Source organism: Atractosteus spatula, chromosome 3 (genome assembly GCF_055471065.1).
Source record: "Atractosteus spatula isolate fAtrSpa1 chromosome 3, fAtrSpa1.hap1, whole genome shotgun sequence".
Taxonomy (NCBI): domain Eukaryota; kingdom Metazoa; phylum Chordata; class Actinopteri; order Semionotiformes; family Lepisosteidae; genus Atractosteus; species Atractosteus spatula.
Genome location: NC_142708.1, coordinates 50,217,999 through 50,232,103, shown reverse-complemented (window position 1 = coordinate 50,232,103; position 14,105 = coordinate 50,217,999). Strand labels below are relative to the sequence as shown.

Genomic DNA, 14,105 nt, shown 5'->3' with positions numbered 1-14,105 from the left:
GTAAAGGTAGAAAGGATCCATAACAATCTGAATTATTTAATTTTAAGGAATTTTCATCTAGAACTTGTGACTGGAAAATATGTGTGGAGGGTGTGATTAAATGGAGAGAGAAGAGGATATTTTTACAACTTTTCATTATACCAAATAAAATACCAGGATATGTCAGGTAACTGTTTTTCACCTGTGGAAGAAAACAATCCAAAGGGCAGTCCCTTCGTGCTGCACACTGGATATGTGAAGGGAGAAGCATGGTTAGCTCTCCCAATGGTGATGTCTAGCCAGCACCTGGAGTGCGCTCTTGGAAGGAGCTTAATTAATAATAGTTTCTGCACCCCACGCCATCTAAACTGCAGGAAAATACTGTCACTTCCGAGCCTGTGGGGTTTTAAGTGGGAGAGCTTACCGTGCTTCTCCCTATCTGGTCTTTCCTTAGCAATAAGTCTGTAATAACCCAAACCACTAGTCCTAAATGAGAGATCTAACCAAGCGAGACCCTTCTAAATATGACACCCTTTGCCTGATGCTTTTTCCCTGTTCAAAGAAACAGGTCACTGTATTTGACCTGCGTGCAAATGCCTTCATCCCTTTCCCTTTAAATCAGTAAAACCTCAACCTTATAGGCATTCTTCAGACACCTAAAATGTCAAAGATCACTTAGAATGACAGTTGCTCCATTACACAGCACAAACTGTCTTCTATAACAAGGGTAGAATACTAACACAGCTGTATTAACTCCAAAATGCAACATGTGCCTGTCAGAGCCTAAAGGACACCATGATGTCTAAAATGACTTAACTCCCGAGACACCTCAGTGCTCTTTCTGCTCTTCTGTTAAGCTCACTGTGTGAAAGAGGTAGGCAGCAAAGACTCACTTCATTACATCAGAGTAGGGTGGCAGACAGAGAAGCATAAATCCCACTGAGCAAGGAAAGGCAGAAAGCAGAATGGAGAATCCAGCAATGAGAGTATCCTCAACCCCTAATGAGAAGAAAAGAGTTGTGCTTCTCAGTGAGTGAAGTCTAGCTCACTGAGCACAAAAAGAAGGTTCAATGCACACAGATTCCAAAAAGTCACACCAACAACAACTGGACATCTGTGTCCAGACTGACCAAGGTGAGCTCTCCATTGTTAATTGATGGCTTTAATTGAGCTGCTCGTTTGTTTGGACATTCGGTTCACTTCTTTCTGCGCTCAGGTCTGAATTTGAAAAAATATCCTATTTGGAGTTTACCACGATTTTAGCATAACACTTTAAGCAGCCTCTCCTCAACTTGTTTCACCCGATTTCTGACATACTGTAGCTGCTCTCGATAGCTGACCAATTTGTGGTAAACAGATATGGTAACATTTGTTGTGGAAAAACAAAGAAAGAAAGAACTCTGGTCCACAGGGGGCTCCAGGAGAGAACATTACAAAACAGTAAATATTAAATAATGACAATTGCAGCCGACCATCATGCACAACATAGACAACATTCAATGGGTAGTACAGAACAATAAACACACAAGACAACAGATAGGTCTTAGCCAAGTAAAAAGTGCAGAGTACAGAGTGCAGAAATGCATTGAATTCTGAGACATTATAAAGTTAGCTGCTAATACACATTGCCGTACAGATTATTCCTTATCTACAGTATTTCAAATATTTTTAAATACTTTAAAAAGTATAAAGAATAACAATATTTGATCCACATGACTCATTGCCATAGAAGTCCTCCACAGTAAAATTAAATGTGTGAAAAGCTCTTAAAAACACATTTCTGTACCTGCGTCCACTGGTCACCACTATGTGCTTTATAACGGAGTCTACATCCAAGAATTTTAGTGCTTTCTGTATTCCACATCACATGTAATGAGTGTTTGGTTCCATTCACCCCTGTAATCTCTGGAGGACGTAATTTTACTTTAATGCAAAACAAAACATTTTGTTACTGTTAAAGGACAGGTCTTCAAGGTATGTAAATGTTACACTTTTGCTTTAAGCTCACATCCTGTTTTAATGCTAAATACAGCATATTCTTTATTGTCTCATTAAAAAGACAGGTTAAAATGGTCCAAAATACACACTATTAAAATAAACTCATCAAAATATATTTTTTGCTGGTTCAATAGGGCTTAACTCTAGTGAATAGGAAATTCACAGCATAACTGTCATATTCCAGTCTTGCTAAAAAGCTTTCCAATTGTGAACCAGGCAGCTCACAAACAGAAACCAAAGTAACTAAATGATCTGAAGAACCTAGATCAATTCTGCCTGAAGGATTAGTTTAAACATTCTCCTCAGAAGTTCTATCTATAGTGCATCACTCACTATAGGAGTCTATCTCTCCTATAGAGGAAGATTTACTTAAAACTAAGGGATGTGAATAATATGGCCATCATGGCATCTGGATTAAAATTATGAGAAATATGACATAAGAACTGTTTGAATATGCATTAAATAAATTAATGTAGATTAAATACACTTCCTTTACCTGCATGACTCTGAAGTTGATAAACGTTCGAAGTTGACTCACTACGGGATATGATGTTCCTTACTATAACGGAGACCTCCAAATTGTAAAATGTGTTGAAGGTGCAATAAGTGCAATGGTTTGAATTCCTAATAAAAAAAAACAAAAGAAGAGAGACTAGGCCATCATATTTACATTAAACATGTTCAGAAACATAATACCAAAATATCACGGGAAAAATCAAATGCCAAAATAAACTAACATCTACAATATGTCTGTAATTTATGTCTGTATTTTTAAACACATATACTGTACAGTGGCTAAAGATTTGTGCCTGTGGCTGGATGTTTGCCGGTTCGTTTCCCATGCCTGGCAGAGGAATCCTACTCCATTGGGCCCCTGAGCAAGGCCCTTAACCTTAGATGCTCTGGGGGCCCTGTATAAATGGCTGACCCTACGCTCTGACCCCAAGCTTCTCTCCCTGTCTGTATGTCTCATGAAGAGAAAGCTGGGGTATGTAAAAGACAAATTCCTAATACAAGAAATTGTGTATGGCCAATTAAGTGATCTTATCTTATGATCTTATATGAAGAGTCAGCATTTCCTTTTCTGTTCCTCTTATGTCAAGTTAGAATGTGACTGTTATGATCATATATTTTTTTATTTAACGTCAGATTTTAATTACAAATTCGATATTATTATCCATATCCATTTCTAAGAAGAGAATTTTTTTTTTACTTCATTGTGAGATATGGTATAGTTACAGGCTGAGGAAGGTGACAAAGGGAGTATCTAAGAATACAGATAAAGTGTGTGACACCTGGCAGTGTCAACATTTTCAGCTACAAAGCAGAGGGGATGTCTGCTGAGATGTAGGGGGTCCAGAGTTTACTAATCATAAAGGTTACCTGGGTCTCTTTTATTTACGTTCTGGGTAAATGATTAAGTGTCAATCAACAGTGCAGAAACACTCCATATAAGATCAGATCGGGAGTAAGAAAGAAGAGAGAAAAAATAAAAAAGAAGGTCAGACGACAAGAGAGTACAGGAGCAGATAGAACTTGAGCTTGAAGCTGGTGCCAAGCGAGAGTCCCTACTCATGACCACTTGAAAAACCCCAATTGGAGCCAAGTATTGCAATCTTGCTTAAGAGAGCTTGCTCTTCTGTAGCTTTTATAGAACCTGGAGTTTAAAATGGCGTCTCCTCCTTAGTGGGTGCATTTTAGAATAGGGAGATAAACTGCCATTTATTTAGAAGATATCTCTTCTTTGGCCTCTGTAGGCATTATTTAAGAGTCAAATACTTGGTAGCAGCCTGGGGTTTTCTGGGTGGACTAGACATAGGACTCTGAAAAACCTTCTCTGTAAATTTGTAGATACAGTAACTTGTGTGTTGTATGTTTATGTTGTGTGTAGTGTGTTTTATAAATATTTGTTTAACCAAGAGTGCCTGAATTAGGCCTCTTTTCACTAAAGCTGTGCCAGAGAACAAGAAAGTCATGTATCTCTAACTGTACCAACTAAATCCTTACAAGTTTGGGGTTAAAATCATTAAATTTAATACTAAGTAGAGGAGTCTAAACGTCTGCAGGTTAAATAATACATATTAAAGTGCAAATAAACCACAGGATAGAGCAAGGGTAATCACAGTGAATAAAGTTTAGAATTACTAAACATTAAGCTTTAACATGAAACATTTTTAAACAAGTGTTAGTGTTGACTTTGGTTTGAAAATAAAATCCAGGTCTCAAAATTATTTTACCAACAAATATTCTGTAATTATCTGTAATTGGTATTTAAAGATTATGCTTTAAAATTATTTTTTACTTCACTCTCAGTTGAAAACTCTCTAGCACTGACTTTTATCTAACATTGAATTGTTTCTTTGAACATCCATAGAGTGAAAATCACTCTTTATACTCTTTTAACACCCCAACCTTATGGAAATAGCATTAATGAAGGTTTTTTTTTCTGTTTGGTGGGCAAAGCTTTGCTGATAATAAAATCCGATATTTGCTGCAAATCATCAGATGCACACAGTGCTTCAGTGAAGAAACTAAATAAATGGAAATCAAGAACAACAACAAAAATGCCATATGTACAAATCCAGCAACTACTGTACAGTACATGTAGTTTTCTTCTTCATTCTAGATTCTACAGAGTCAAGACCAAGGAAATTAAGAAACACCAGTAACACAGAAGTGTGGGACGAGCAATGACGCAGACACCTGGTTAGATTAGGCAAACAAGCTCTAAAAAGAGATAAAGTAAAGGAAGGCAACCAGATCTCTGTCATTGTCTGTGTTGCCAAATAAGTTAGTTTTGATAGTGAAGTTACGTTATAGTTACAATCTCTTTACCATTTCCTACATAAGATATGAGAACTCTTGAGGAGAAAAAGAAGCAAGACCCAAAACAATAACAATTTAAATTAAAGGGCTGAATGGCCTCCTCTTTCTCACAAATGTTCTTATTTTCATGGAAGTTACTCTCCTTATCCTTTGTTAGGCATAAAGTAATTGGGTTCAGTTCCACAGTTCCAACGGAAAAATAAATGCGAGAGACAAAAACATGAGAAACATGAGAGACAAAAACAAAGTTCGCACTATGAAGCATGCACCAGTTTGTATTTTAATTTTGTCAGATTTCAGACACTAAGCTAGGCTGGGCTTTGCCAGTACTGGGATGGAAGACCTTTAAGAAAAAAACAGGTTACTGCTGTACTGTACTGTATGTGGTTTGGAGGTACAGTAGGTGGCACTCTTCTCTCTGGTCCATCTGTCCATCCATTCATTTTCAAACCGCTTTATCCAGTATCAGGTCGCAGTGGGGTTGGAGCCTATTCCAGCAAGCAATGGGTGAAAGCCAGGATACACCCTGGACAAGATGCCAGTCCGTCGCAGGATGGACACACAGACACAAACACACATACTCACAACAGGGCCAAAGTCTTTGAACTATGGGAGGGAACTGAAGCACCCAGAGGAAACCCACGTGAACACAAGGAGAAAGTAAAAACTTCGCAGCCCCAAAGCTGCAAGGCAGCAATGCTAACCATCTAGGTCCAGAATTTTCAGAACCAGTTTGGTGACGCTGTCCTCCAAGAGGTACTTTTGATAACATGTTATCAATTGTGGTGCTGACATAACAGGCATGTCTATGCAGAATATAGTAGGTTTCTGTTCTATGTTTGCTTTTACATTTTTACTGGTGTTGCCTAGCAAGTAAAACAAAGCAAGAAAAACAAAGCAAGAAAAACATAAAGAAATATACTTACAACTTGATAATCAAGGAGTAACTGGTGTTTCCTGGGTTAATGCCCTTGCGATCCAAACTGCAGCCGACGGAGATTGGGGAGAGCAGGTAAAAGCAGGAAAGAATTTTTACTTTATCAGGACTTTCTACAAAAAAAAAGATTAAATACATTTTAAAAAGCGGTACTATATCATTGTGTTGGTACAAACATTTTTAAACTAGTCAAGATCACTTTGATTTACATTTTTTTAACAGTTTTTATGTTTGTTTTAGATTTTGTGGTGCAAATGTTTCCAAGAGTACTTTTTTAAGGTTAGGATTGAAATGGACACCCTTTACATCAGTCCAATCGTCTGCTCTTCATGCCAAAAGATTTTACCAACATTATTGTTTTCCTTTGTGTCCTTAAATGCTATATTCTTAAATCTGACAAACCCTTAAGGCTTTGCTATATTGAGAAAAAAAAATGTAATGTACTGAGCTAGGTGTTCATTATTATATTTGTTTTTCATTATGTGGGTTTTGGGATAAAACAAAGACTGAAACAACATTTATTGCCCATACTAATAATGTGTTATTAACTGGCATTGTTGTTAAAAAAAACTGTAAAGTAAAAGAAAAAAAATGGAATTCTGAATAGGCAATTTTATGTGAATAGGCACCAATGCTTTTGTGTATCCATAGTTTTATTGAAAACTATAAAACCTTTAAGATAACCTTTAAGATACCTCACAAACTCCAAGATGACTAAACCCTATGTTATTCCCACGTTTAGCTAACATATCTGCTATTAAGCTTTTACCAAGTCTAAAACTGTTTCCTTTTATCTCCATGGGCATGCCTCCACCTGTAGCTGAATCTCCTTCCAGAGGAATCTTCCTGGCCTTCAGTCTAGACTTGCACTGCAACTGACTTTCCTCGCATAACCCTGTTTCGGGGAGTTTAACTGTCAAACTGCCGAGAGTTTGAATTTAACACAGAAGTCATACCTTTTGTTGGTCATGTTAAGTCTTGTTGAAAATTAAAATAGCTGAAGATAAGGGGTGTGATTTGGATTTAAATTATTGGCTCTTCCAGGGTTTGTGCCACAAGAGAACTAATTCTATAAATTAACCAGATTTAACCAGATACCAGTTCATAGAGCCTGTAAAAAAAATTAATGTAGGTCATGTACATAATTTCAGAATTACTGCTTTAATTGAACTTAATTAATTTCATTAAATGAAATTTGAACATGTTTCAGATATTGATGGGTTAAGAAAAGACATGAAGTGAAATTGTGGTCCTCAAAATCAGAACATTGCTAAAACACTTTGATTTACCTACCTGTTTTCATAGAGTCATCAGGGGGACAATGGCTTAAGTCTTGAACACAATAACATTTATTACTGCACTGCATCAAATTTTCATGTGAAATTGTCACATCTGTGGATTGACCCTGGAGGAGGTTACTGCTTTTGTCTGTATAAGAAAGGCCACCTGTAAAAACATGCCAAAACATGATGATAAATGAATACATTGAAAATAATTTCTTAGTGAAAAAATGATCCCATCCTTTTCCGGTTTTCAGTACTGTTACATATTTAACCGAATTCTACAGGGTATGCAATGAATTTTTTTCTGTTATGCGTGTGCGCTCATTAATAATGTGCTACTTTAAGAGTATAGGAGCATAAGAAAAGTATAAATGAGGAGAGCCTGTTCAGCTCATCTAGCTCACTTGATTGCTGTAGCTAAGTGATTCGCAGACCTTATCCAGTCATTTCTTGAAGGAAGCCAATGAGGCTGTCCAATAACAAAGTACTTTATCTAATCCCACCATGTATCCCCATTTGACATGGAGGTCATTTTTCAAATAAACCTATTCAATAAAATCTTTTCTTTTCATGTTGCCATGTAGCTCTACCTTAGATCTTGAAAAAGAACATGAAAAGAATGACAGTAATATCCTCACTCAGGAAACTAGTCATCACTGAACTTCGTTAACTGAACTATTGAACTTCAGGTTTATACCACATACAGTATGAAAAATCAGGCACCTCTGATAAATGATTTAATATATTAAAGTCAATTTCATTAACAATTCTGACAGGTTATCATTAATGTTGCCCAAGTTATGAACACTTTTCAGTGAACAAATGTTCTTAAGAAAATTACAATGTGTCTTCTTAACTCCAGCGTGGCAACCAATCTCTCAGTTGTCTGTTCCATCCTGCAGCATGGAAAACTTCACTTAATACTTATTATACCCCTCCCTATGAAACCATGTCCGAGAAAATATAATGCTTTTAGGCCAGTTGCTCTTACATTAGTTTTGATTAAATCACTGGAGAGCATTTTAGTTCCGAAACCAAGTCAGTAAAGAGTAAACCTGATTCATTTCAGTTTGGTTTGAAACAAGGGCACAGTACACAGAAGTTTCTTTCACACACCTTATCTGGAAGCAATTGGATAAAATCAAAACATATGCTAGGATATGTTTTGCTTGACTTTTGGTCAACAAAATCCGACTGCATATTCTATTGTCAAAAATGATCCATATCTAACATTTTGGTTTATTTCATTACTTACAAAAAGACTGCAGCAGGTTAAACTTAATAATATACATTCTTTTGATGTACTAAATAACTGTGGAGTGACCCCATAAATGAGTGGGTTCAACACTGCTCTTCACTCTCTGCATGAAATGATTTTGTTGCCAGTGGTACAAACCAACCTAGTCTTAATCAACTTTTCTAATGATTCCACTTTGCTTTTTCTGATGAATGATAATGATGACCCAGAATGTTAACAATGTATAAAGCCTGAATTGACCAGATTCTAAATGCTAGAAAAATTGAATCTAATCTGTGTTTAAAGGCACATGTTGACTTTATTTATTACAATATTGAATTTAATTTCTTCTATGGTTATGGGTTTTTGGTGCTTGTAATCAGATTCTGTCCATGTCTGTGAAAATGTAATGTGGTATGGAATATCCATCTGGTATAACTCTTTCTGTTAAAAGGTAAAATGTTCAGACTGTTGAGGATGTGCTCTATGATACTGATGCAGTCATTTCAGCAGAGATTTCAAACTGCTTACATTAAGAGTATGTTGAGACTAGCTGCTAGTATCTCCTCTGATCTCTAAGGTATGTACAGTATGAAGAACACCAACTTTTGACTTCAATCAGATGTTTTAGAGTCCCTCCATGTAACAGAATAAGTAATTATTTTATCTCATACTCAATCAAATTATACATAAGTTCATAACAAATGAGTCATGGTTTATGGACAAGTGTTATCAGTGGATAATGTGCAATAGTGAAGGGGAAATGTGTATTTATATGAGCTTGGTGTAATTGTGGAGAAAGTAAATTTATAGGGTGTGTGTGAAGTTCTATGTATAATGGTGTGAAAAATATGTATGGGTAAAAATCTGTTTTGCAATTTTGTTTATTAATGTAATGTTTACTTGTACTGTTTGCATGTTTCCTAAGTTTCTGTGTGTGTAAAACATAGCTGTTTTGAAGAAGTAAAATTTCTGAGAAATAATACAAAACCCTTTTATGGTATAATGTATAATGACAGAAAAATTGAAATAAAACAAATGTAAGGGGCAAGAGAGAAATAATGGATTTGCATGTTACACCTACCTTGAAATATCCATAAAATTAGAAGGCAAATAAACCTCACACTGCAGGACACTTTCTTTTTGCTCACTGAAAAATACAAAATTACTTAGCTTTTATTTTGCTGCATTTTTTATCTGGTACTTAAGGAAAAAAGAAAATAATTAGAAAACAATAAATGTTTCCAGTTTTCTTTTTGGGAGATGAGCAAAGACCATCTACGAGTATAGTGGTTCTATGAAAGGCAGGAAAGAAAATAGTGCAATATTGTTCTGACCTCCATGTCTGCGACATTTTCAACATTTTGAATAGTACTATACATCTAAAAATCTTGTAAAAACTACCAAAAGAGACTACAATGCATGGTAAATTATTAAAAATCAATATACCATTAAAAAAGTTCCCATACTCCAACTCAGGACGACAGGATATTTCACATCCACAATTTATTTTTTTTATTTTCATTGTTTTTATATAAAACATGCAGAGTTTGTACGTTGTTTCTGTCATTAAATAATCTTATTGTATTCCACCTTTGTGCACATTTACTGTAAAACTCTTCAAACCCGACTTAAAATAACAGCATAGAAAATAGCATGTTAAAATAAAGGGTATTATAATATTGTGACATTTTCCACTAAATTGTCCATTTATTCATGAGTCATTACTAAAAAGGAGAGACAGAAACCCCCCTCTCCAGTTCATTAGCTTTCTCAGGACTGCCAGTGTAAACTGTTATATTTTTAAAAGCATAACATACTGTAAGTAGGTAACTTTCAGTTTGACCTCAGAAATTGATGAAAGGTTACAGAAACTGTAAAAGCTAAATAAAAATGGCAAAATTAATGAACAGTAGGTGTGAACTTAACCACATTGTTTTCTAAGGTTCTCGTAATCTCAGAATCTTACATCATCAGGCCTAAAGAAGAAGCAAGAATACATACTGTAACTCTTGTGCAATCCCTGCTTTCCTATAAAAACCCCTTTGATACTAGAAATGACTCCAAAATAAAAAAGACTACAGAAAATGCAGTTTATTCTTTCTGTTGGATATTATATTTGAGTCTCAACTCGATCTGCTAGCTCACCTAGAATTGTATAATGATATTTATGGTACTGATACCAAATTAACATTTTGATTTTTAATATTAATATTAAAAAAGTGCTTAGTTTATCCAGCTCAAAGGCATTCTGCTGAATCTATTGGATTCTATTTCTATTGGAAACACAATGCAGATTTCTAAAATGTACAGTATCTGAAAGGTTGTGTCAACGTCATTCTTTGAACATGCACAGTATTTTGTCATTATTGTAACAGAGGCTAATCCATGCAATATGCATTTGAATATAAGAAAAGGCATTGCTTATATTATATTTTTGTCTACAGAAGTAAACAACCATTGCCTGGTTGTTTGCTTCTGTACCATCAATCTGATGACCATCAATCTGTTCTCAAGCCCATATTCATTTACTAACAAAAGACATTCTGTGGTAGACACAAATGGAGTTTAGGGGTCTGATTTAGAAAACCACAGTTTAAGGGCAAAGGCAAAACATAAATTGCCCTAGTGCTGGAGGGAATGGCTGGTACAAAGGGTTTTTTTTTTGTACAGAAATAGCTCCTAGGGAAAATTAAATGTACTGGAACAGCAATCAATACGGAAGGGTAAAATCAGATTGTCAAATCGGTAAGATTAACATACGATCTAAAAGTATGTTTATGACAGCAATGTGTTATTCAGCAATTCTGAAAGAAAAAATACAGATACAACTATGTAGTCTCCTGCATCCTGCAGCAATATTGAAAATAACACATGTTTAGCATGCTTTTACTGTTGCGGGGTGAAGAATTGGAACATTTAAATACTGGATGCTATGCTCAAACTGTTTTACAGTAAATTATCTTTTTTCACATAAGCTGTTCAATTAATAAGCAATGATCAAATTGTACATGACAGCTTTAAAATCAAACAAACCAAGCACATTTAAATTGCCATTTGCTTTTTAAGTGGTGAGCAGACAGGTTTCTTGATTGTTTGAGTAGTGTAACTGTCAAAGGGCCCTGAAGATGTAAAAAGGAACTGGACTCTGAATCGAACGACTGGGTTTTAGTGAGCTCAGTTACTGCTACAAATAATTATTGTGTTTCTGTAAGCTGTTCTTGAGTATATGTGTGTGGGATTGGATGCGTGGATGTAACAACTTAGTGCTATATGGGTGGTACTTGGTACTCTCTGGTCTAGGTGCTGGGGTCATGTGTTTAGTATAGCACCCCCATACTTAAGAAAGATCAAAATTGGACTGAAGAGATTCAGGTAACAGAAGCAAACCACTGGAAATGGGGGTTTGTCCAAGGACTGCTGGTGTTGCTTGTCTCTATTGCTGCTGTTGGGGGGAAGAGAGGTTTTTACTGTTGTGTGTGGTTGGTGCTCCAGCAGAGCCAGCTTTCTGTCAGTTTTGGATGCTAAATAAACTCTGCATCTTTGCACTTGAACTGTTCATTTCTGTATTTGTCCTTCATCACAGGAATTCCTGCACAAACCATTAGATTCTTTTACGGTCTGCTGTTCCTTGGATTTCCAAAACACTGGGTAAAGTCATGTAATTTTATAAAAATCAGTGTGACACGATCCTTTGAAGCCAGAAATATACCTAGTTGGTCTTCTCTGGACTGGTGTCCTTGTGTACACAATGGCTACAACATGTGAAGTTCCAGGAAAGTCACTCACTTTTAGAAAGTCTAAATGAAAGCACTAACAGCTAAGAGGTGAAATTTCCATCTTCTGTGGGCCACAGAGAGTTTGAGGTGGCAGCAGTGAGACTGGTGGAGTCACCAGTGGATCCTAATTTGCCCTTTGACAGATCTGACAGAAGACAGCGTCTGTGGAGACACTGTGTGAGTGTTATATTGCCTTTTTTTCAAGCTGACTGATTCGGGGTGGTGAAAAACTGTTGACACAGGGTGGAATCTGCCTTAACACAGGAATGGTTTTGGTTCAGATTGAGGACCAAGCAACTAAACTCCATGGCTGCATGTGACAAAGAGCTTCCCCAATCCCTCATCCTCCCCAATCACTGTCTGCCATGCCAGGTTCGTGACACCTCAGACAAGGACTAAAAGCAACACTGTTGTTCAGATCATTATCGTCCGTTTTCAGTATCGTTTAATTCTCAGAAAGTCATGGAGAGCAAAAGCCTAACCTAGCCGACACAGGATGCAAGACTGCCCTTCATCCTGGATGGGATAACAGGGCACAAACACAGTTATACTGGGGAGTATAAAGAAATGCCAGTCAACCTGGAAAACATGTCTTTGGATTGATTATGTGAGCACACTGGAGCACCCAGAGAAAGCCTACATCAGGGATAGGCTAACCTAGTCCTTGAGACAAAAGCGTCAGTTGTGTTTTCCATACCTTAATCAGGTGTTTCTTAAAAGCTGCCTATGTAGCCTGCATGAACCTGTCACAGCCAGTCATTGCCATGGTTACTTGTCCCTGCTGTACATGGATAGTACTGCTGTACTTGTCCCTCTATCCATGTACAGCAGTGACAAGTAACCATGACATGTAAACCCCACTGGGGCACCCCAGTCAGGAAACGAAACTAGAGCAAAACATTGTAGAGACAAAAACAGCCTGGCCACTCTGCTAAACTCATTCAGACCAACAGTGAAAATAGGTCTTTAGTCTTTTTGCTTTTCCATGTTATATGAAGGAGACAAAAATAACATAAGATCCCAGATCCCTTTGGGTAGGATGTCTGTTGAGGTCAACTGCTACCTTTTATTTCTAATTAACTTCCATTTCACTCAGAAGAGCTGCTTTGCAGATTTGATTTTTCCGAATAGCAATATATAGCAAAATATCAAGAATATTTTACGTAATAGAATCGAAAATGCATTTTAAAAGAATATATTTCAAACCCTGTTAAGAATGCTTGATAACAGGACGCAGAAGTACATTTCATCATCCAATCTACATAAGGCTAAGGATTACAATGGCTCAACTGTGCGGTGCTTTGTTGAACAGGATTCCTCAAACACGTCAAAATGCGCTGTTAATAAGCAAACTAGTTTTACAACAGAGGTATGTAATGCAATGTATATTATATAAAGTAATATAGTAATACAGAATTATACAGATATTATACAACTACAGCGGTAGCTGAAGTGTAATTTTTAGATGGGTAATTGACTTTCACGTTATTTATTCTATTAATTGTGGTACAAACTTAATTTAGAATGATAAAACGCAATCTTATTGTTTTTATATGGCCCCTTCCTTTCATAACAAGTATTAGTTACCTAAACTGTATAACCAAAATGATACTATTCAGTTGCATTTACTGTGATAAAACTATCTTAAAGATTGTATTATGGCTTCTTGTTTTAAATGCCACCTATAGTAGTTTAGAATCGAGCTGGTGAACTAAAAAACGAATCCAGGTAAAATGACTGTAGGAAAGGTTTTCCATAAAGTTTTCCATATGGTACGTTACATATTTTAATAGCAAACTAAGGTATAGACTTCATTTGTACACTACGACTCTCTTGTCTAATTCACAGATCACTTACAGAATAACTGCGCCCATCTTGACAGTCAAACCACACATTCAGAACTGATCTTGTGCTCACTGGAAATATAAAGGAATACAGCTTTTTTTGAAAAATAAAACCGACTTACGTTCTTCCATTTGTCACATGCAGTGGAAAAATAAAACAAAGGGTACTGAATTCAGAGATTCTGTACCTTGAAGTACTACGTACACAGTCAGCGGTGTTCC

The 14,105-nt window shown here is 36.3% G+C and overlaps 1 protein-coding gene across 3 annotated transcripts in view; it reads right to left on the bottom strand.

The window, feature by feature from the left end:
* The window catches only part of LOC148837899 (interleukin-6 receptor subunit beta), a 27,991-nt gene extending 13,886 nt beyond the window's left edge, over window positions 1-14,105 (bottom strand). For 2 of the 3 annotated variants that reach the window (XM_088910378.1, XM_088910376.1), the window contains exons 1-6: window positions 14,006-14,105; window positions 9,345-9,410; window positions 7,034-7,186; window positions 5,730-5,853; window positions 2,474-2,601; window positions 1,766-1,902 (exon numbers count right to left, since the gene is read on the bottom strand). In XM_088910378.1, coding sequence (XP_088766504.1) covers window positions 1,766-1,902; window positions 2,474-2,601; window positions 5,730-5,853; window positions 7,034-7,186; window positions 9,345-9,410; window positions 14,006-14,015 — 618 coding nt within the window. In that variant the 5' untranslated portion in view covers window positions 14,016-14,105. The remainder of the gene's footprint in view (window positions 1-1,765; window positions 1,903-2,473; window positions 2,602-5,729; window positions 5,854-7,033; window positions 7,187-9,344; window positions 9,411-14,005) is intronic. The other variant, XM_088910377.1, reaches the window with a different exon arrangement.